Here is an 18,858-nt window from a genome sequence, read left to right as displayed (position 1 = left end):
TCATCCCAGTCCAAAGTCCTGCTCCTTTAGGGGGCGGGGCTAGGGGGCAAGTTCACCGCTGCCCTTCAATTGACCAATCCCTGCCTCAAGGGGGCGGGGATTTCAATCTGTTTCCCCACCCCACCCCTTAAAGTACTAAATATGTTTGGGCGCCGTTCAAACGGACCAATGAGTGCTCGATGTTTCCTGCGGTTGGGCCTCACCGATTGGTCAGAGTTCGTCGTCCCTCCCTCCTTGTCACGCCTTTTGCCCCACCCTGTAGCACACAAGATGGCGGCGCCCAGCGGAGTAGATGCCGCGCCTGGGGTTTGCTGAGGCTCGTTCCCTTCCCCGCTGCTCCCTTGGGCGCAAAGCGCCGCGAGCCCAGAGGACGGGGGCCGGGCGGGGACAGAGGCACCTGCGTAGCTGGACCGCGAGCCCGCGCCCAGCCTGCGCCGCCCCCACCCGGCCCCGGCCTGGCCCGATCCCTTCCGTTCCCGGTCTCCTCTCGGTCTGACCCATTGCCCGGCCGTGGTATGCCACCACCAGGCCTCCAAAGCTGAGGTTTCTCCTCCAGCCCGGGATCACCTCCACTTTAGAGATGTTTGGGCTCTTTCCTCCCAAAGAGCCCGCCTTCAAAACCGGGACTCCTGGACCGGCATCTGGCCCCCTTTCCCTCCCCTGAGACTCCACTTCCTTCTAACCCACTTCTTCCTTAGATTCTCCCTGTATTGGAGACTGCTCACTTCCCTTCCAAATTAATCCCCGACCTCCTTCTTCCCCCAAATATTGACAGCCCTGACACCCGCCTCAACCGGGAGCCAGAACCCCCATAGCCCTATCATGGAGGCTGTGTACCTGGTAGTGAATGGGGTGGGCCTGTTGCTGGATGTGCTGACCTTGGTGTTGGACCTCAACTTCCTGCTGGTGTCCTCCCTCCTGGCTTCCCTGGCCTGGCTCCTGGCCTTCATCTACAACCTGCCACATACGGTACTGACTAGTCTTCTGCACTTGGGCCGTGGAGTCTTGCTGTCACTGCTGGCCTTCATCGAAGCCGTGGTTCCCTTCACCTTTGGGGGCTTTCAGGCCTTGTGTACCGTACTATACAGCTGCTGTTCTGGCTTGGAGAGCTTAAAGCTCCTGGGGCACCTGGCCTCCCACGGGGCGCTTAGGAGCCGGGAGATCCTGCACCGGGGTGTCCTCAATATGGTCTCCAATGGCCATGCTTTGCTGCGCCAGGTCTGTGACATCTGTGCCATCACCATGAGCCTGGTGGCCTATGTGATCAATAGCCTGGTCAACATCTGCCTCATTGGCACTCAGAACCTCTTCTCCCTGGTGCTGGCCCTGTGGGATGCAGTGATGGGACCGCTGTGGAGGATGACGGATGTAGTGGCTGCTTTCCTAGCCCACATTTCCAGCAGCGCCGTGGCCACGTCCATCCTCCTCTGGACCCCCTGCCAACTGGTACTGGAGCTCTTGGCCTCTGCTGCCCGCCTCCTGGCCAGCTTTGTGCTTGTCAATCTCACTGGCCTGGTGCTGCTGGCTTGCGTGCTGGCAGTGACAGTGACTCTGTTGCACCCGGACCTCACCCTGAGGCTGGCCACCCGGGCGCTCAGTCAGCTCCATGCCCGGCCATCCTACCACCGGCTCAGAGAGGATGTTGTGCGGCTCTCTCGCCTAGCACTGGGCTTGGAGGCCTGGCGCCGAGTCTGGAGCCGTAGCCTGCAGCTGGCGAACTGGCCTAACCGGGGAGGGGCCCCCGGGGCCCCCCAGGGTGGCCCTAGGAGGGTGCCCTCAGCCAGGACCTGGCAACAGGACGCTCTTCCTGAAGCTGGGCCCAGATCAGAGGCAGAAGAAGAGGAGGTCAGGATGGCCAGAGTGACAGCTGCCCGGGGCCGGGAGAGGCTCAATGTGGAGGAGCCTATAGCTGGGCAAGACCCATGGAAATTGCTGAAGGAGCAAGAGGAGCGGAAGAAGTGCGTCATCTGCCAGGACCAGAGCAAGACAGTGCTGCTTCTGCCCTGTCGGCACCTGTGCCTCTGCCAGGCCTGCACTGAGATCCTGATGCGCCACCCCGTCCACCACCGCAACTGCCCGCTGTGCCGCCGGGGCATCCTGCAGACCCTCAACGTCTACCTCTGAAGACTCCCTCCCCGCCGGCCCACCCCTCCACGCTCCACGCAGCCACCTGTGCTAGGACAGCATTCACACCTGATCTCTGGGTCCCAGCCTGAAGCCCCTCCTGCCCCTGTGGCCGTCCTGCCGAGCCTCGAAGCCATACGTCCAGGACATGGAGATGGGAAACTCTGGAAGACTGTGGCTTGGCTGGGGGCAGGGTAACAGCTTATCCTTACCCAGTGGGTACCTGTGATGCCGAGGGTAGTGAGTGTGTCACTCTGCGAGGCCCTGAGACTTCTCTGTGGACTCCCCTCCAGCTTGCCCGGGCCCACCCAGATGCCCGCGCCTGGGGCTCCCCCTCTCCACTTCTGGTGGTTCTGTTGGGGATTTGCAGGTTCTCTCCCTGCTCCCTTCCCACTTCCTCCCCCGCTTCTGCAGCCACACACATCAGTGTCATTTGGGTGTTTTGGCAACTCAGGGGCCTTGGAATGATCTTGAACATTTGCTTTCAGCTGGAGCCCCTGTGCTCTGGCAGGCTTTGGGGGTAGTATCTCTCAGGTGCCCTTAGAGCTACTTCTACCAGTCATGATCTTAGGAGGCTCCCTTCTGACCTGACCCAACAGCTGGGATAAGAATTAACCCCTAGGTGTGTGTGTGTTTGCACCTGGCTTTGGGACCATGTGCCCTCTGACACCCCAGCACCACTGGGAACCGCAGGGGGAATAGCCAGATTTCTACTCCTATCCCTTTCACTCCCCACATCGCAGAGTGAAATGGCGTTCCCCTTCTGTTCGTCTCTCCCTGGCATCGGGGAGGGCAGACTGTGCACATTTCACTAGGGTCCAAATACAGAAGGGGCCAGGGCCGAGAGGTATGCATCTCCCTGAGGGGTCTGTCTGGCCCAGGATCCAATGAATGAAGTTCTGTTACAGCTCTGACGGCCTCTGTGTGCATCCTTGCAAGGGCAAGCCGTCGGTTAGGGTGACGGATGCTGCAGCAGGGTCCTTCAGTCCTGCCGGAGTCACAAGTGTGGTTGGTGGGGGACCTGGCAGAGGGATAAGATAGGGTGCCTTGGGGAGAGCCCCTGCCAGGTGTGGCTGGCTTCGCTTTCACCCTGTCTGATTTGTGCCCTCTCACGTGCACAGCTTTTGGAAAGCTCTCCTTATCTTTTCTGTCTTTGCAGAATTAGCCCTAGGAGAGAGGAGTGTGAACTTGCTCCCCCTTTGGGTCAGCCCTCCCAGCTTTTCCTCTGGTGCCACTCTTCCCAGGAGGGAACTTGGGGTTCCTGCTGCCTGGAGTCCAACCTACCCTCAGATCCCTGGAGGAGTTGGTGCTTGTCGTTGTGTCTCTTGGCATAGAGTGGCGCTGTGATGGGCTGGAGTATGGCTGTGGGGCCTCCTGGTGGACAGCTGGGAGGCCTGTCTCTAGCTCACTGGGTCCAGTCCCCATTGGTCATACCCATCCTCACATGACCTGCAAGAGAGAGGGGGACACCACCCCATAATTGTATGTTAAATCTAGGAGCATGATGCCAGGGACAGCCTTCTGGAAGGGGGCGGGGGAGGGGAAAGCGGTAGATGGGAAGAAACTCCGAGGAGAGGCCCCTCCACTTTCTCTTGGGTTGAGAGCCTGAGCTGATGTGGGCGGGCCAGCCCCGGTTTGCTAGTCATCGGGTCGGGTCGGGGGTGGGGCAAGGAGCGGAGCCTCGGAGGGGCTTTGCGGCTAGCCTCAGACTGAGTGGTATGGCCCGGCTCAGTGAGTGAGTGTTCCGCACATCCACCTTGGAGTTGGGAGGCCTGAGGAAGGGCTCTTTTTTCCCCTTCCCCAATCCTGGAGAGGGAGCTGAGCAAGGGGAGGCTTGGTTCCTGCCAGTCTCTGTTTAATGTGAGGATAAACATTTTATGAGAGAAGATAAACTTCCTGAGCTGGGAGCCAATGACCCCCTTTTCCTCCACCCCCATCTGGAATCCCGCTGGCAGAGCTCAATACCCTTCCTCCCCCTAGCCACCCTAGCAGTCAGGAGCTCAGCTACCTAGGGTCATTGCTGCATTCTGGAACTGGGGTGCCCCCTCGTGGCCATCTCCAAAATGACATCTCTAGACACCCAGGGACACTCCACTCCCCTGGCATGGGGGACAGAGAAATAGCTTTCCAGTCATCTAGGGACCAGGCAAGTAGCCAGAGCAGCCGTGAATGAAAATCCTGGCTTCCCTTCTGTTGGTCAGGGCAGGGATGTGTGTGGTGAAGTTCCACCCAGTTCATATGACATCTTTGAGTTAGAAAAAGGGCTCCTCCTTCTGGGTGGCCAAAGTCTGACACCAGGGCACCCTCCTCAGCAGGGGGCTCCTGTTCACAACCTCTACCGCTTACGCAGCAGGTCTGTGGAGCGGCCTCTCCTTCACCTGGGCCTGCTTCCTGTATCTCCTGGCCCATAGCTCCATCCAGCCTAAGAGCCCTCCCTTCTGCCTGAGCACCCTCCCCAACACCCTCCTCCCTCTGCTCCCCATTCTCAGAATCAGGGCATCCCCACCAGTAAAGAAGAAAGGCTGGAGCCAGTAAGAGGGTTTTTTTTATTGTTGTTGTTGTAAGATTTATTGAATGATCTCTGAGAAAAGGGCCCAGGAGCAGGAGGGATGAGGGAGGACCCAGAGGAGCAGAGGACAAGGAAGGGAGCACCCCACCTTGGGGTCCTGGGCCAGAGCAACTGCGGGGCCTCACACCTGCCAGCACACCGCCAGCACGCTGCCTGCCAGCACTCCTTTGGTCTAGGGCAGAAATCCAGCCACTGCCCCGTGCTGCCGGCCCTGATCTCAGCCTCTGTCCGCATCCCCTGCCGGCAGCAGAATGGAGAGGCCCCCACCCCACCTCCGCGGTCATTCACAACACTCCAGGGGGGCCCGCCCTCCTGGATGACGCAGCTGTCAGTGTCACGCCCTCCCGCCCTTCGAGTGAGCATGCGCTCACTTTCCAGTGGGCATCAAGCGAAGACAGGGGAGTTGTGCCAGTCAGAATACACTAGAAATCCAGAGAAGGTGCTGTCTGTCTTGATGCTGGCGTAGATGCCAATATAATCACCCACGCCCACCTGTACCCACACCTGGTCTTTGGGCTCCAGCCTCACCATGGCGCCCCCGGAGAGCGAGGCTGGCTTGGGCCACCCCCCGAAGAACTGGAAGAAAGAGGCGATGGACTCTCCATTCTTGACCAGATCGAACTGCAGGCTAGCCCGGTAGACGGTGGCGTGGACGGCGAAGTAGTAGACCCCGGGCACCTGGCAGGTGAACTTGCCGGTGACGGCGTCGTAATGTCCCTGCTCATTCACCAGCACGCGGTCGAAGGGTAGGGGCGCGTCCGACGGCGGGGGCACCCGGCTCTCTGAGCGCTTGGCGCTGAAGGCGGAGCGCGGAGGCACCGAGCACTCGCCTGCTGGCCCGGCCGCCCCCACGGGGCCTGCTTCTCCTCGCGGCCCGGGCTCCCCACGCGGCCCCGGGAGGCCTGCGGGGGTGGGGGTGGGGGGAAAGCGGAGCAGTTAGGGCGCGCCCGCCGCGGGCCTCCAGCATCCTCCCTCAGCCTCCCAGCCGCCCCTTCCCGGCCGGGGCCGCCCTGCGCCCCAGGACCCCCTCCACGCTTCCTGCAGGGCTTGGGGCAGATCTGAGGGTCCCAGGGGTTCTGGCTCCCGCAGCTGAGTCACTCCTCTCCCGGCTCCGGCCGGGTCGGACGGGGACGGGAGCGGCGCCCCCTAGCGGCAACCCCGAGCCCCGGGCCCCCGGGAGCAGGAGCGGGGCCGCACTCTTACCCGCCTCCCAGCGGAGGCGCTTCTTACCCGGTCTCCCGCCCTCGCCTTTCTCTCCCGGAGCCCCGGGCGCGCCGTCGCGGCCATCGCGGCCGTCGCGGCCGGGCAGGCCCTGGCTGCCATGGTGGCCCGGCGTGCCGGGAAGGCCGGGGTGCCCCGGGCACAGGCTGGGGATCTTGTTGTCGTCCAGCGGGGGCGAGCCGGCCGCCAAGCCCAGGAGCAGTAGAGCGAGGAGCGGCCGCATGGCGCTGGCACGCGGAGCCCGGACGCCGCGGGCCTCTGGTCGTCTGTGGGCTGGGCAGGACAGGAGTCGGGACCCAGAATCCTGGGACCTGCCTCGGTCCCCGCCCCGGCGCAGCCGGCTCGGTCCCCACCCCACTGCCATGTCCCTGAGTGAGGCTGAGTGGCCGCGAGGGGACGAAGAAGGGGGCGTCCCTAGCCCCAAGAACCCCGAGAGCACCGCGCAGGGGGAAGGAGAGGCCGGGCCTCCCCCCACCATCACCCGGGGCCGGCGCCCAGTCTTTCCCACAGTCCCCTCCCCCATCCCCATTTCCCCGCCTCCCCCCCTTCGCGACCAGACTCACCCCCCTCCCGGCTCCCGGGGCTGCTCGCTCTCTCTGTGGCCTCCTTCGGGGTTCTCGCTACTCCGGACCCTCCAGTTGACCCCTGCTTGCTACCTTCCTTCCCTGTGCTTCTCTCTAGCCAGGCGCCCCCTGCCCTCGGCGTCCCCCTGGTCCCGGTTCGTTCCTTGCCGGCTCTGCTCTGCTCTGCTCCTCCCAGACTCCAAGAGGAAACCAGTTGTTCGGGGGCCAAGAGCCCGGGCCGGGAAATAGCAGGGAAATAACTCGTGGTGTCGCCCGGCGGCCGGCCAAAGTTTGGTGGAGAAAGGAGGGAGAGATTTGAGGCGGGCACAGAGAGGCAGAACCATGAGAAACAGACGCTCAGGGCATCTACAGCTCCAAGGAACCGGAAGGAGAGATGGTGCCACGACGGAGATCAAAGACAACACTCTAGTCCAGAAGAAATAGAAGCTGAGAACCGAGGGTGGAAGGTTCTAGAAGCAGTAGACAACTGGATCCCCAGGGCTCAGAATAGGGCCTGCCACATGACTAGGCACTGGATACATTTTTTTTTTGAATAAATGAAAAAGTCAGAAAGCGGGTGGTAGAGAGCCTGAAAAAGCAGATGGAGATGAGGAAGGCAGAAGGTAGGAAATTGGGGTCAGAGGCTTGGGTGGGAAGCAATCTAGATTATCACTGGTACAGTGTGGAGTCAGGCCTGCTGTTTGCAGCAGCTGGGGCAAATGAAAGGATAGAAGGATCTGGCAGGGTGGGAGAGTCCCGTTAGCCCCGCTGAGGACTCCTCTTCCCCTCCCTGGGAGGACCCAGAGGGGATGGGCAGAGTCCCATGCTGGCCCCCTTCCTTTGCTCCCCTGCCTGCCCACCCTGATAGGCAAAGGAGGATGGGCAGCAGAGGGCAGGGGCCCGCCTCAGGGTCAGGGCTGGGCACAAGCCTCCAGGCCAGCTGCCTCAGGCAGCCTGTTGCAGTTAAAGGGCCAGGGGGTGCCCAGTAGTGCCAGGCCAGACTGGCACTGGCGCTCTGCCTCCTGGCAGACAGAGCGGCAAGGGGGAAGGACACTGCCTAGCGGGGTGCAGTGGGGCACAAGTAGCCCGCAAAGGAGCCTCCGGAAATTCTGGTAGCAGGGCAGGCTTGTCAGGCTCTGTGGAAGGAGGAGACCAGCCCTCAGGCACCCTGCTCCCCCAGTTCCCTCCCCTTCCTGGTGGTTCCTCCTTATCTCTCCCTGGAGCACCTTGTAATCTCTGAGGACCTCCACCACCTCCTCCTGGGTGGCCATGCCCACCCAGATGTTAGGGAAGGCCGTGGTGTTGTAGCTCAGACCGATGCACATCTCCACCTGGACAGGCTCACAGGCCAGCTCTGCAGGGGTGGGAGGGGAGGGTCACTCTGGGGAATACTCACTGGCTGTGTGACCCGGGACAAGTCACCTAAGCGCTCCCTATGGGTCAGATGGGGAGAATCGAAGGAGATAACACAGAGAGATGCTTTATCCATGTCGAGGATTCCTGTTTTCCTTGAGAGCCTACTCCAAGCATCATTCGCCAGCCCTGGGCATCATGCAGGCACCTCTATGATCTCAGGGAGCTAGGGGCACCAACATTGGCAGGACCAGGGCATCTGGAAGGAGCTCCCCCGCTCTCCCCCCATCTCCGAGGTGGGCCCTGGAGAGGGCCTCTCTGTGTGACAAGGCCGGACGGGCTCTTGAAGCCTCAACCATCAACTCCCAGATTCCCATTTCCCTCGGGGGTGACACTAAGTACCCTTGCCACCCCTGGGGGAGAATCCCTCCAGTATTTGGTGGAGTGGTCCAGAGTCAGGCTAGTGGGCCCCCCACCCCATCAGGGAAGATAGAGATAGCTGTTATGATGCATGCCAGTGGGTTTCTAGGGATGGGCACCCAGCCTGCTCAGGCCTGCCAGCCCCACCTGCAGTGCCCTGGGGCAGGCTCCTCACCTGGGGGTGGGAGCAAGGGGATGCTGCAGTTGTCATCGCTGCTCTCTGCGCAGTCTCTCCACATGCCACACATCCACTGCAGATTCTTACACCCTCCATCCCGGCAGGAGAACTCTCCGGGCCCACAGGGGTCTGCAGGCGCAGGGGGCATGGCAGTGCCCTGGGACATGCCTGTACCCCCACTGCCTTCACAGTGCCCTGACCAGGGTCCAGAGCCCTTCCCTGTTCTCCTGGAGGCGCCTCTACTGCCCACACCCACTCGCCCAGGGCCACTTACTCTCTGTGGCATTGAGGGCCCGGTAGGTGGCCGAGAAGCCCCCGATGCTGATGCCATGGTCTGTCCTAAAGAGCACAGCCAGCTGGTGGTGTGAGGAGATGAGGCGCGGGGGCGGCTCTGCTCCACAGAACCTGCCCAAAGCAGACAGCAGTCCTGGCATGGGGCCCCCCCCGGCTGATCGAGCGTGCACTAGGCCTCCCGCAGATGCGGCACGGATCTGGGTGCTCTGGGCGATGCCAGAGGGGATGGGAGGCATAGTCACTGACTCATGGGACTGGTGAGGAAGACACACATGTTCAGGAGACAAAGTACTAAACAAACGAAACAAACTGCTTGCACTTGAGCCCCTTCGACCTGGGGAAAATCAGTGAGGGTTCTGGGGGAAGCTATAAATAGACCGGGCAGGTAGGAGAACTGAGACGGGGAGAGCCTCCTGGAGGAGGTGATGTAAGGAGCAAAGGTGAGAGGGACAGGTACGAAGGTGAGGAAGGACAAGCCTTTTTTAGGGTGACAGTGAGGAGACCTCCAGCTTGGCGCAGGAGAAGACAATGAAGCTAGTGCATGCGTGGGCTGATTTGTAGAAAGCCTTGACGGCGGACTCTGGAGGGTGGGGTTTATCCTCAGCTCCTCCCACTGGTTCTGCCAATACCTGCCCAGGAGGCTGAGGGCCCCTGAGTTGCGGGTCTCATACACTTCCACGTAGTCAAACTTGCACTCGTCCTGAGCTTCCAGGCTGAAGTTGTGGAACAGCAGTTCAATGCCATGCCCAGCGGGCACCGAGATGTGCCAGGTGCAAAGCTGGGGGAGGGCACAGGTGGAGTAATTTATGGGTTCCTTCTTCTGTCCCAATCGGGGCCTCCAGGCTGAGCTCCAGATGGGCTTCCCCCTGCTGCAAGCGGGGTAGGGAGTGGGTGGGCCCTGCCCACACTGCTCTCATCATCGGTGGTGGCTGGTGGCGGAAGGGCCTTTAACTTATCTGGTCTCAGAGATAAGCTTACCCAGCACGGGAACATGGATACCTAGTAAGCACTTAATAATGTTCCCTTCCTGCCTGCTTGATCTCTGACCTTCCCAGGTACAAGGCAGTATCTGCCATGCTGTTCTCAATCACACTAACCCGGATGCTCAGGTGTGCCCACGTGGGCTGCACCACCCTCCCTATGGACCGCTGGCTTACCTGTTGGTGAGGGTACTGCTGCAGGTAGCTGGGAGCAGAGAAAGTGCCCTGGAGCCCTGTCAGGTTCCCCCCACACCCTGTAGAGAGGAGGAGGGGCTCATGAGTTTGCCAGGGTCTGTGCCTTCGCCCGGTAGGGCCAGCAGGGATGGCAGAGAAGAGTTTTGGCCGTCCCCGCGGGGAGACAAGTTCTGGGCCAGAAGAATGACCAGGCAGGTTTGGAGCTGGACCAGGCCTGGGGAGGCCAGCCTGAACCTGGATCAGATGCCTGAGGACAGTACCCGCCCTGAGGCTGGCCGGGCCCATACCCGAGAACTTGGCGCTGCAGTTGGCCTCGTCACTGCCATCAGCGCAACTGGCAAAGCCGTCGCACACCGAGTCAGGTAGCAGGCAGACGAGCTGGTCGCAGGGGAACTCATCGTGGGCACAGCTCCCTGGGGGTGGGCACCTGGATTCAGAACCCCCTAGAATCTCTACCCCTTTTGCAGGGCTGGGAGTGGCTGGAGAGGGGGGAAGCGGACAGTTGACAGGTAGCTGGGGACCTGGCGGGAAAGCACTCACCATGACCGGGGGCCACGGCCTGGTACCAGGCATGGAAGCCAGATCCTTCCACGCTGCTGTCAGAGACGAAGGCCACGCGGAGGTGGCTGGCATTGGTGTTGAGTGTGGGGGGAGGCACCCTCCCACACACTCTGCAAGAAGCCAGATTGGGGGTGACGGAGGCTCAGAGCTCAGGGCCAGCCAGAGTGGAGCCTGCCTGGGCCCTGTGGTCCTCTTTCCTCAAGCCCCGTCCTGGGGACGATGTGTCCAAAAGGTTCCCTTCATTTTCAGCAGAGCTCTGACCTCCCTGGCTCCTGCACGTCCATCCTTGAGGCATTTATCCATGGGAAAGATGTGTGGGAGCTCCAATTTCCAGATTTGGAAACCAAGGTCAGAGAGGGGAAGTGACCTTCCCAAGGTCATATAGCAAGATGGTGGCAGAGCTGGGCCCAGAGGCCAAGTCTCTCCGTTTCCTCCCAGTCAAGAATTTCCCACTGCAGTTCCCTGGTTCTGCCCTCCAGACAGTGGTTCAGGAGAGGGGTGGGATCTCCTGGGGGCAGAGGGACCCACCTGAGGAGGGGGCCTTCAGGCTCGGGGGAGATTTCCAAGCGATCAAAAAGACAGGAGGCCACACTCTCCACGCTGAGAGCTTCGATCTTGAGCTGTATTGCATGGTCTGTGGCCACTTGGATATGCCACACGCAGTGGGCGTTGGGTGGGTAAGGGTCTGGGTAGTCGGGACTGCTGAAGAAGCCCCTTGGGCCAGGAAGGAGGCCCCCACAGGCTGCAGCGACGGACGTTAGAGTTCAGAGGTCAAAAGGAGAGAGACTTGTTTTTACAAGATGCCTCTTCCCGGCCTCCCCTCCCCCCTGCCGTCTTGGGCCCTTCTCCAGGAAGATCTGCCCCTTAGTACTCACCCGACTGGGGTGCGGGGCTCATGCCTGCCTCCGGTTGCCCTTTAGGGGTCCCAGTTGCCTGAGAGGTGGTGGGGATGGGAGTGGGGCTGGAGCCAATGGTGGTGAGGCCTTGGGAAGGCAGTGGATGATGGGAGGCCCCGGACGCAGGTGTAGCCTGCAATTCTGGAGGCGGGAAGACGAGGGAGTGGGATTCAGAGGTGCTGGATCTCTTGCAGGGCCTGGGAGACTCATGGAGGCCTTGGGAACTTACGGGCCAGGATGATGGCCACCAGCAGCCCAAGCAGCAGCAGCAGCAGGCTGGCCAGCAGGAGGACACACAGCCAAGAGAAGTGGCAGTCAGGCTGCAGCCCTCGGGGACGCCGACCTGCGGGCAGGTGGGGTGGGATTTTGAGAGCCCTTTCCCTTGGGCATCTCTCACACAGCCCTTAGCCGCTGGGCCTTTCTGTCCTACCCCCAGCTCACCCCCTGAGATGGTTACCATGCCAGGGAGCTCGGGTGCTACAGCTGGCGTCCTCCTGGAGGCTGGGTAGGGGGCAAGGTGGCCCTGATTCAGGCTCAAAAGCAGGATTGCAGAATTCAGTCTGAAGGGAGAGACTTGAGGGCTGAGGGCCAGTGGCAGCACTGCCTGGCAGGTGTGTTCACTGGGCACTGCCAGCCCTAGGTGGGCATCTGGGTCTTGCGGGAGTGGTCCTGTATGACCCTTACCTTGCTCAGCTCTGTCGCCTCCACACAGAGGATGATGTCTGAGCAGTCCTTCATGGCTCTAGGCTCTGCATGGCTTTCTCGAGTCCCTGCGACAGCCCAAGACCCCAGAGGGCCCGCTCCCTGCCCCCAGGCCCCCTCTCAAAGGGGCAGCCTCTGCTCCCTGAGGACGAGGGCTGCCAGGCTAGACCAGCTCTCCCGCTGCCCTGGGCAGACTGGCTCCAGGCTGGTTCCAGCTACTGGCTATTCTGTCTCTGCGTGGGGGAAGGGACAGCAGCCAGAAGGAATTCGCAGTGGCATGAAATGGTCCCTTAATCCAACTCAGCTGAGGATGCCGAGGTCGAGACCCTGGCACAGAACGGCAGTCCTTAAAGGCGCAGGCTGAGAACACCCCGTGGAGGAAGCTAGGCGCTCTGTCGGGGGTGTGACCTGGGAGCTGGCCACCCCCTCTCCTAACCTCACTGAGGTGCTGAGTGAGTGGCTGAGGGGTGCTGGGGAGGAAGGGAGACAGCGGGGCAGTTTTGCAGGCACGAGGGATCCTTCGAAGCCGGGTGTGACGGTTTGGCAGCTTCAAGGCCTGTGAGTCCTAAAGGTCCTGGACAGACCAGCAGCCCACCGCTCCTTGCCATCAGGGCGACTGAGGCATTAGCCAAGCCGGGTCTTTGGAAGTCCCCGTAAAACACCTGGGTGCCCGGGACAAGGAGATAAGTCTTTCTGGGCTGCTTGTGTCTGTGCTGATGTGAGTCGGGGAGCTTGAGGGGTTGGCTGCCTCAGCCCGTAGGAGAAAGGGCAGTGGAGGAGGTGAAGGTGCCCAAGGCCTTGGACGGGTCGGTCAGGGCTGGCCCTTCAGATGGGCTGTGGAATCCGGCAGGTGGTGCCATCTGCTGTTGCAGGGTAGAAAACCTGCCCTCTGCAAACTACATCACTCCGTGACTCTCTCTCTCCACGAGCGAAGTTCTCTTGGAAAATCCCAGCCTGGCGCAGCTGTCCTCAGGGAGAAGGGAAAGGGATTGTTAATCTGTTTTGTGTTAGCCGTGCTCACGCTGAGTCGGGCAGGGCAGGAGGTGGGGAGGCAGCATAATATTTCTGGCTACTGTTTGTAGAATGTCTGTTACGTATTAGGCCCTGGGCCAGAGGTCCTATGCGCAGTTTCTCTCCTTGAATCACTCTGTGAGGGAGCATAGCCATTTTACAAATGATGGCCTAAGGCTCCAAGAGGTTAAGTAACTTTCCCAAGGTCACATCAGCTTCCCCAAGATACAGAGACAAGAGTTGAACCCAGGACTGGGTAAATCCAAAGCGCACGTTTTCTCTGACACACGTCTTTCACTCTACACCGGCCTAAGGCAGGCTGGTGACAGAGGGGAACTAAGTGAAGAACCCAGTGGGGAGAGAAGAAACAAAGGAGACAGATTCTGCGATCCCCCGAGGCAGCTCTCTTCACGCTCAGGAGATCCCCCTCAACACGCAGATCCTCTCCTTTCACCCCCTAGAGGGCCCGGGGCTGCTTTTGTCTAGGGGACAAGCCTTCCCTTGGTCCTAACATGTGGACTGCTTTTAGAGGGTTTGAGAGGTCAAAAGTATTTCTATAATAACACGTAGGTGTTATTTGTCCTTTTCCCTTTCTTTCCTTGTTCTTGAGTGAACAGCGTGGTTTCCAGAGGCTGCATGATGTGAAGGAGGTGAGAATCCAGCCAGGCGTTAATGAGATTTGCAAAAAATGTAAAACAAAGTTATCCTTCTTACTAAGTTCTTTTTGTTTTGGAAAATGCAGTTTAAAAAAAAAAAGGGACTTCCCTGGTGGTCCAGTGGTTAAGACTCCACGCTTCCACTGCAGAGAGCACTGGTTCGATCCCTGGTCGGGGAACTAAGATCTCGCAAGCCAAGCCATGCGGCACGACATAAAAAAAAAAAAAAAAAAAATTTAAAAAATGTTATTTATATTAGCATGTAAAAGGTTTGCTGTTATTTTAAAATTTATTTAAAAATTAATAAGAAAAGGGACTTCCCTGGCGGTCCAGTGGTTAATATTCTGTGCTCCCAGTGCAGGGGGTGTGGGTTCAATCCCTGGTCGGGGATCTAAGGTTCCACATGCTGTGTGGTGTGGCCGAATAATTAAAAAAAAAATTAATAAGAAAATATTTTAATTCCTTTCCATTCTGATTTTAACACGGTAAATGTTAATAGCTATAACAGGCAGGGGGACTTCTTGGAAGAGGTGGGCATTTAGTCTAAAGTTAGAGAGTTGAAAAATATTTTAATAGGTAGAACTTGGGGGTTGGGTAGGGATTCCAGAAAGGAGGGGGTACTTAGCACTATGGGCCTAAGGAGGCTGGGTTGTAACCCATTTTAAGCAGGGAGTGGCTTAGTCAGACCCGGGTCTTAGAACAGCGCCTGTTTGTGGGTAGGTGGTGGAAAGGAGGCAAGGGGGAGGCTGGGAGGGCCGGAAGCTTCTCTCTGGCTTTGCAGTTGCCCATGGCCATCCTCCACGACACCCCTGGCTCTGCCGGCATAGGCGCCCTTGCGACTGGCTGCTTCATGGACGTGTTCCTAGGGGAGAAGGTCAGCCAGGCCAGGGGCCAGGTCAGGGTGGGAGAATGGCACCGGTAAAGGGACAATGAAAGAAATAGAACAGACACCCCTCAGCTCATCAGCTCATTTGACCCTCATAACAGCCCTGGGAGCCAAGGTCAGGGAGGTGTGTTTGTTCCCATTTTCCAGATGTAACTGAGGCACCAGTTACCAAGCTAGGTTTCAGAGCTGGGTCTGTTGGATTCCTGATTCTCAGCTTTTGGTCTTTTTCTTTCTTTCTTTCTTTCTTTCATTTTATTTATTTTATTTTTGGCTGTGTTGGGTCTTTGTTGCTGCATGCAGGCTTTTCTCTGGTTGTGATGAGCGGGGGCTACTCTTTGTTGCAGTGCGTGGGCTTCTCATTGTGGTGGCTTCTCTTGCTGTGGAGCACGGGCTCTAGGTGTGTGGGCTTCAGTAGTTGTGGCACACGGGCTCAGTAGTTGTGGCTCGCGGGCTCTAGAGCGCAGGCTCAGTAGTTGTGGTGCACGGGCTTACTTGCTCCGTGGCATGTGGGATCTTCCTGGACCAGGGCTCGAACCCGTGTCCCCTGCATTGGCAGGTGGATTCTTAACCACTGCGCCACCAGGGAAGCCCTCCCTTTTTTTTTTTCTTTCCTTTCTTTTACATTTTCCATGTTCTTTCTATAAACCATGTAGAATAGTGGGGGCGAGAGGGCCTGTGGGCAAGGACTCCTGCAGGCTAGGTGTGCAGAGGGCACCTGGGCTGTGAAGCCCTGGGAGGTTTCCGGCCTGCGGCCATTGAGCTCCAGGTTGCTTGCTTCATTCTTGGCTGCCTCTTGGGCTTCCTCTTCTTCCTTTGCAGGCCCCGGGGCCTTGGCCTTCTTGCCTCTTCCTTCTCCGGGGGTCTCCCCATCTCCCCCACTGCCTGCAGGGACACTGTGTCTCCAGCCCTCCCTTTTCTTGCTGCTGTGGGGACGTTTGCATGGACTTTCCTGCTGGCGGCTACGGATAAAACTAACAAGCAAAGGGAAGTTACCTCTTTTCTTGCTCAAGTGATTTCTAGACCCCCGGAATCTCCACTGGGCTTTTGCTTTTGTTCCTGCAAGCTTGGATCCCTGCAACTCGGCCTGGCTGGCTCTCTGTGGCTCCCCCTTTTTTAAAAAAAATTTATTTGTTTTATTTATTTATTTTTGGCTGCATTAGATCTTCATTGCGGTGCGCGGGCTTCTCACTGTGGCGGCTTCTCTTGTAGAGCACAGGCTGTAGGCACGCGGGCTTCCGTAGTTGTGGCTCGTGGGCTCTAGAGCGCAGGCTCAGTAGTTGTGGTGCACAGGCTTAGTTGCTCCGCGGCATGTGGGATCTTCCCGGACCAGGGGAAGGATCGAACCTGTGTCCCCTGCATTGGCAGGCGGGTTCTTAACCATTGTGCCACCAGGGAAGCCCTCTGTGGCCCCTTTATAACCAGGAGGGGCAAGGCCAGCTTGAGGTTAGCTATCACCTTCTAGACTCTGGCTCACTAGCTCTCCCTCCTGCTGGCCCTCCAGCTCCAACCCTCCACTCCAGCCAGACCGGCCTCTTCCTTGTCCCTGGCACACTGTACCCACCCTACCTGTCTTTGTCCAGGCCTGTCCTCTGATCTGAACGCTTTCCTTTTGCTGGCTCCCAGGGCCAGCGTTATAGACGTGCATTAGGACTTGACTCCCCGCCACCCTCCCCAGATCCGTCAAATACTCTCTCCTCTCCTTGTTCATTGCCACCCCTACCCTTGACTCTCACCCTCTGGTTCCTGGATCTTTAGTCTCTAGGAGCCCGGATGACTGCAGCTCCATCCCAGCCAACCCACCGCCGTCTCCAAGAGGCAGGTCACACCGAGTATCAGGAAATCAGAAAAGCTCAGCCCTTGGCTTTGGAATGCCCAACCAGTGGCTCTGCCTCACTAACTCTGTGTGGTTTGGGCGATGCTGTACTTACTTTGCATTCCTGAAAAGTCAGAGGCACCCTGAGAGGCCAGGGGAACTCAGCATTTGCTGAGGATCACCCAACTAAGAGAATCTTAGTGGAGCATTGATGGTGCAGTAGTGGAAATAGAGGTGCGGTGGGGGAAATAGACATTCGCTGAGTACCTACTATGTGCCGAACACTCACGACTCTGAGTAGCTCTTGTTGTGCTCAGATTACAGAGGCGGAAACTGAGGCTCAGAGAGATTAAGTAATTTGCTTGGACTAGGAATGCTTGGACTCCGCTGTCTCCTGCCTCCTGCACAGGTGCTTGTTTGTGCCCCTAGAACAGTGAAGGACGGGACCCTCAGAGGTGTGTGGGCCCAGGTATGCGACAGATCGTGCTGGTTTTGCCCTTGGGTGTGTGAATGTGTAGAATCAGGGAGTTCCCTGGTTACATTGCTGTTCAGCTCAGTTGCTGATAGACACGGGGCTGGGAAATTTGCTGCAGAATGTCCTGCAAAATGCTGTCAATTATTCGACCAAAAGGAAGAGTATTCAGATGGAAAGAGATCTGGGTGGGGAGTCAAGATCCCTGGGTTCCGTCCTGCCCCTGCCACCGACGAGCTGGTGGACTCGAGGCTTCTTTAGAGCTCGTGTCCTCACTGGCAAGATAAGAACGTGGACAAGGTGACCCCTACGGAAAGTAGTATGCATTTTCTGAGCACTGATCACTTTAAAACGTATAAACTCTCTAAAGTGGAATCAGGGAACCGGAGGTGTGCAAGTCCTCTAACGTAGGACTTGTACTTAGGGAAAAAGTGACTTGGAATAACACTTGAGCTGAGACCTTCGAGATCCTCTAGTCCAATCTCCTGAATTCACAGATGAGACACTAAGGCCCAGAGGGAGGGAGGTTCTTGCTCAAGGTCACACAAGAACAGGTGCAGGGAGAGCTCCACCCCTAGGGAGAGGCCTGCTGGGATGCCAGCAGCGAATGGGGGAAGAAATCCCAGTTGCTAGGAGGCAAAGCTGATGGGTAAGGAAACACGGGGACAGGTTGTGTTTGGGGATCTGTGCAGCACTAGGACCTGTTGCCATGGGGATGAGAAAGCACCACAAGTTAAGTACAGAAAGGCGGGCTGGGAGCAAGGGTGGAGGGGGCTGAGCCCCCGCCCTCGATGTTAGCTATAGTCTGTCTGTTCCCCAGTGGAACACAACAAAAGCACACAGGTGGCTTCGACCTCCAGTGAAAAACTAGTCACAGGAGAGGTACAGCACCTTACATTGATTTGGGGCTCAGCCATCCATTTTGCTCTAAGCCTAGTGTTTCCATCTTGAAGGTGATCCTGTTCACCTGTGGTTTGGGGGAAATGATTTTTCTTGCATCGGGCCCCTTCCAGGGCAGGCCGGGGAGAAACCTCAGGCTTCAGTCACTGTTATTTTCAATCCTTTCTGGGAAATGCCCCCCCCCCAAAAATTGCCGCCACCAGTCTCAGCCCAGGAGGTGAGTGTGACAACAGGTGCCGCTGGGAGAGTGACAAGCAAGGGAAGGAGAGATAGGCCTTGATTTCTCAGTGTGTGGAGCACGGATGACAGTTAGGAAAATTCCCCATAAAACACTTTAAGCTCAACTGGTGGTGACTTAAGTTTCCCAAGTTCTGGGATTGGTGGAAGAAATGGAAAATCTGAACAATTCTGAGAAGAGAGAAAACCCAAGGAGCCAAGTCCCTGGGGACCCCAACGAGGCCCTCCCTTCAAGGAGTTAAATCTGGTGATGTCTTGAAAACACCATTTTAGAGAACAACACCTTTAATGTAAAGGCTGCTGTTTCCAGGTATTAGTGGGGCAAGTTGAGATCTTTCATGTAATTTATTGAGGACCAAACCTTGATCACTCCACACCCAGGCATAGCCACTCTGCTCTAAGAGCAAACGTTGCTGTATTCAGTCTCTGCTGGAGAGACCTGTCTCACCTCGTCACAGGTCTATACAGGCACCCAAGTGTGTCAACAGAGAACCACCAGAGTGCCCATACTAGCAGTTAAAAAGCAGACAGTCCATTTAAAGTGATGTCCGTTAGACATGCTGATTTCCTTAGGTGTGAAGCCAGGGTTGTGGTTACGTGGGAGACGCACACTGAGGTATTTAGAAGTGGTGACAGGACACCTTGCCCCTAAATGTTTTGCCCCAAAGAATAAAGTATACGTAAACAAATGTGGCAAAATGTTAATGTATCAGTGAATCCAGATAAGGAATAGAGTGTTCAAAATGTGTACTAGTCCAGCTTTTTTTTTTTTTTTTTTTACAGAATTGAGAAGTTTAAGCTAAAAAGTGGGTAGTTAACTTTTTCCA

At 57.9% G+C, this 18,858-nt stretch overlaps 3 protein-coding genes across 5 annotated transcripts; 1 reads left to right on the top strand and 2 right to left on the bottom strand.

Annotated features, from left to right (window-relative positions):
* Nucleotides 1-267: 267 nt before the first annotated feature.
* Nucleotides 268-3,036, top strand: RNF26 (ring finger protein 26). Its single transcript, XM_061202473.1, has one exon. It carries the CDS (start codon nucleotides 823-825, stop codon nucleotides 2,122-2,124), a length of 1,302 nt encoding a protein of 433 aa, XP_061058456.1. The 5' UTR covers nucleotides 268-822; the 3' UTR covers nucleotides 2,125-3,036.
* A 1,615-nt stretch (nucleotides 3,037-4,651) lies between these two features.
* Nucleotides 4,652-6,684, bottom strand: C1QTNF5 (C1q and TNF related 5). 3 transcript variants are annotated; one of them, XM_061203371.1, is made up of 3 exons: nucleotides 6,478-6,684; nucleotides 5,924-6,187; nucleotides 4,652-5,595 (listed from the first exon to the last, which is right to left on the bottom strand). In XM_061203371.1, exons 2-3 carry the CDS (start codon nucleotides 6,135-6,137, stop codon nucleotides 5,078-5,080), a joined length of 732 nt encoding a protein of 243 aa, XP_061059354.1. In that variant the 5' UTR covers nucleotides 6,138-6,187; nucleotides 6,478-6,684; the 3' UTR covers nucleotides 4,652-5,077. The 3 variants fall into 3 exon arrangements, with proteins under 3 accessions (XP_061059354.1, XP_061059355.1, XP_061059353.1); XM_061203372.1 differs by having other exon boundaries at nucleotides 6,571-6,681; XM_061203370.1 differs by lacking the exon at nucleotides 6,478-6,684 and having other exon boundaries at nucleotides 5,924-6,417.
* A 259-nt stretch (nucleotides 6,685-6,943) lies between these two features.
* Nucleotides 6,944-12,236, bottom strand: MFRP (membrane frizzled-related protein). Its single transcript, XM_061203373.1, has 13 exons — nucleotides 12,039-12,236; nucleotides 11,812-11,914; nucleotides 11,584-11,697; nucleotides 11,334-11,495; nucleotides 10,987-11,200; nucleotides 10,438-10,568; nucleotides 10,185-10,310; nucleotides 9,880-9,956; nucleotides 9,352-9,500; nucleotides 8,703-8,833; nucleotides 8,426-8,557; nucleotides 7,704-7,831; nucleotides 6,944-7,613 (listed from the first exon to the last, which is right to left on the bottom strand). The coding sequence occupies exons 1-13, from the start codon at nucleotides 12,090-12,092 to the stop codon at nucleotides 7,389-7,391; spliced, it is 1,746 nt and encodes a 581-aa protein (XP_061059356.1). The 5' UTR covers nucleotides 12,093-12,236; the 3' UTR covers nucleotides 6,944-7,388.
* Between the last annotated feature and the right edge of the window lie 6,622 nt (nucleotides 12,237-18,858).

Source organism: Eubalaena glacialis, chromosome 10 (assembly GCF_028564815.1).
Source record: "Eubalaena glacialis isolate mEubGla1 chromosome 10, mEubGla1.1.hap2.+ XY, whole genome shotgun sequence".
NCBI classification, from domain to species: Eukaryota; Metazoa; Chordata; class Mammalia; order Artiodactyla; family Balaenidae; genus Eubalaena; species Eubalaena glacialis.
Note: the sequence above shows the minus strand (reverse complement) of the source record. Positions and strands in the feature narration are given on the sequence as shown.

Bases quoted from the DNA above. Each gene is read 5' to 3' on its own strand.
- RNF26 (XM_061202473.1), top strand. From the start codon at position 823: ATGGAGGCTGTGTACCTGGTAGTGAATGGGGTGGGCCTGTTGCTGGAT.
- C1QTNF5 (XM_061203370.1), bottom strand. From the start codon at position 6,392: ATGGTGGGGGGAGGCCCGGCCTCTCCTTCCCCCTGCGCGGTGCTCTCG. The intron at 5,596-5,923 runs GTAAGAAGCGCC...CCACCCCCGCAG, and splicing joins AGGCGAGGGCGGGAGACCGG to GCCTCCCGGGGCCGCGTGGG.
- MFRP (XM_061203373.1), bottom strand. From the start codon at position 12,092: ATGAAGGACTGCTCAGACATCATCCTCTGTGTGGAGGCGACAGAGCTG. The intron at 11,698-11,811 runs GTAACCATCTCA...ACCTGCCCGCAG, and splicing joins CACCCGAGCTCCCTGGCATG to GTCGGCGTCCCCGAGGGCTG. The intron at 7,614-7,703 runs GTGCTCCAGGGA...CTCCTTCCACAG, and splicing joins AGGTCCTCAGAGATTACAAG to AGCCTGACAAGCCTGCCCTG.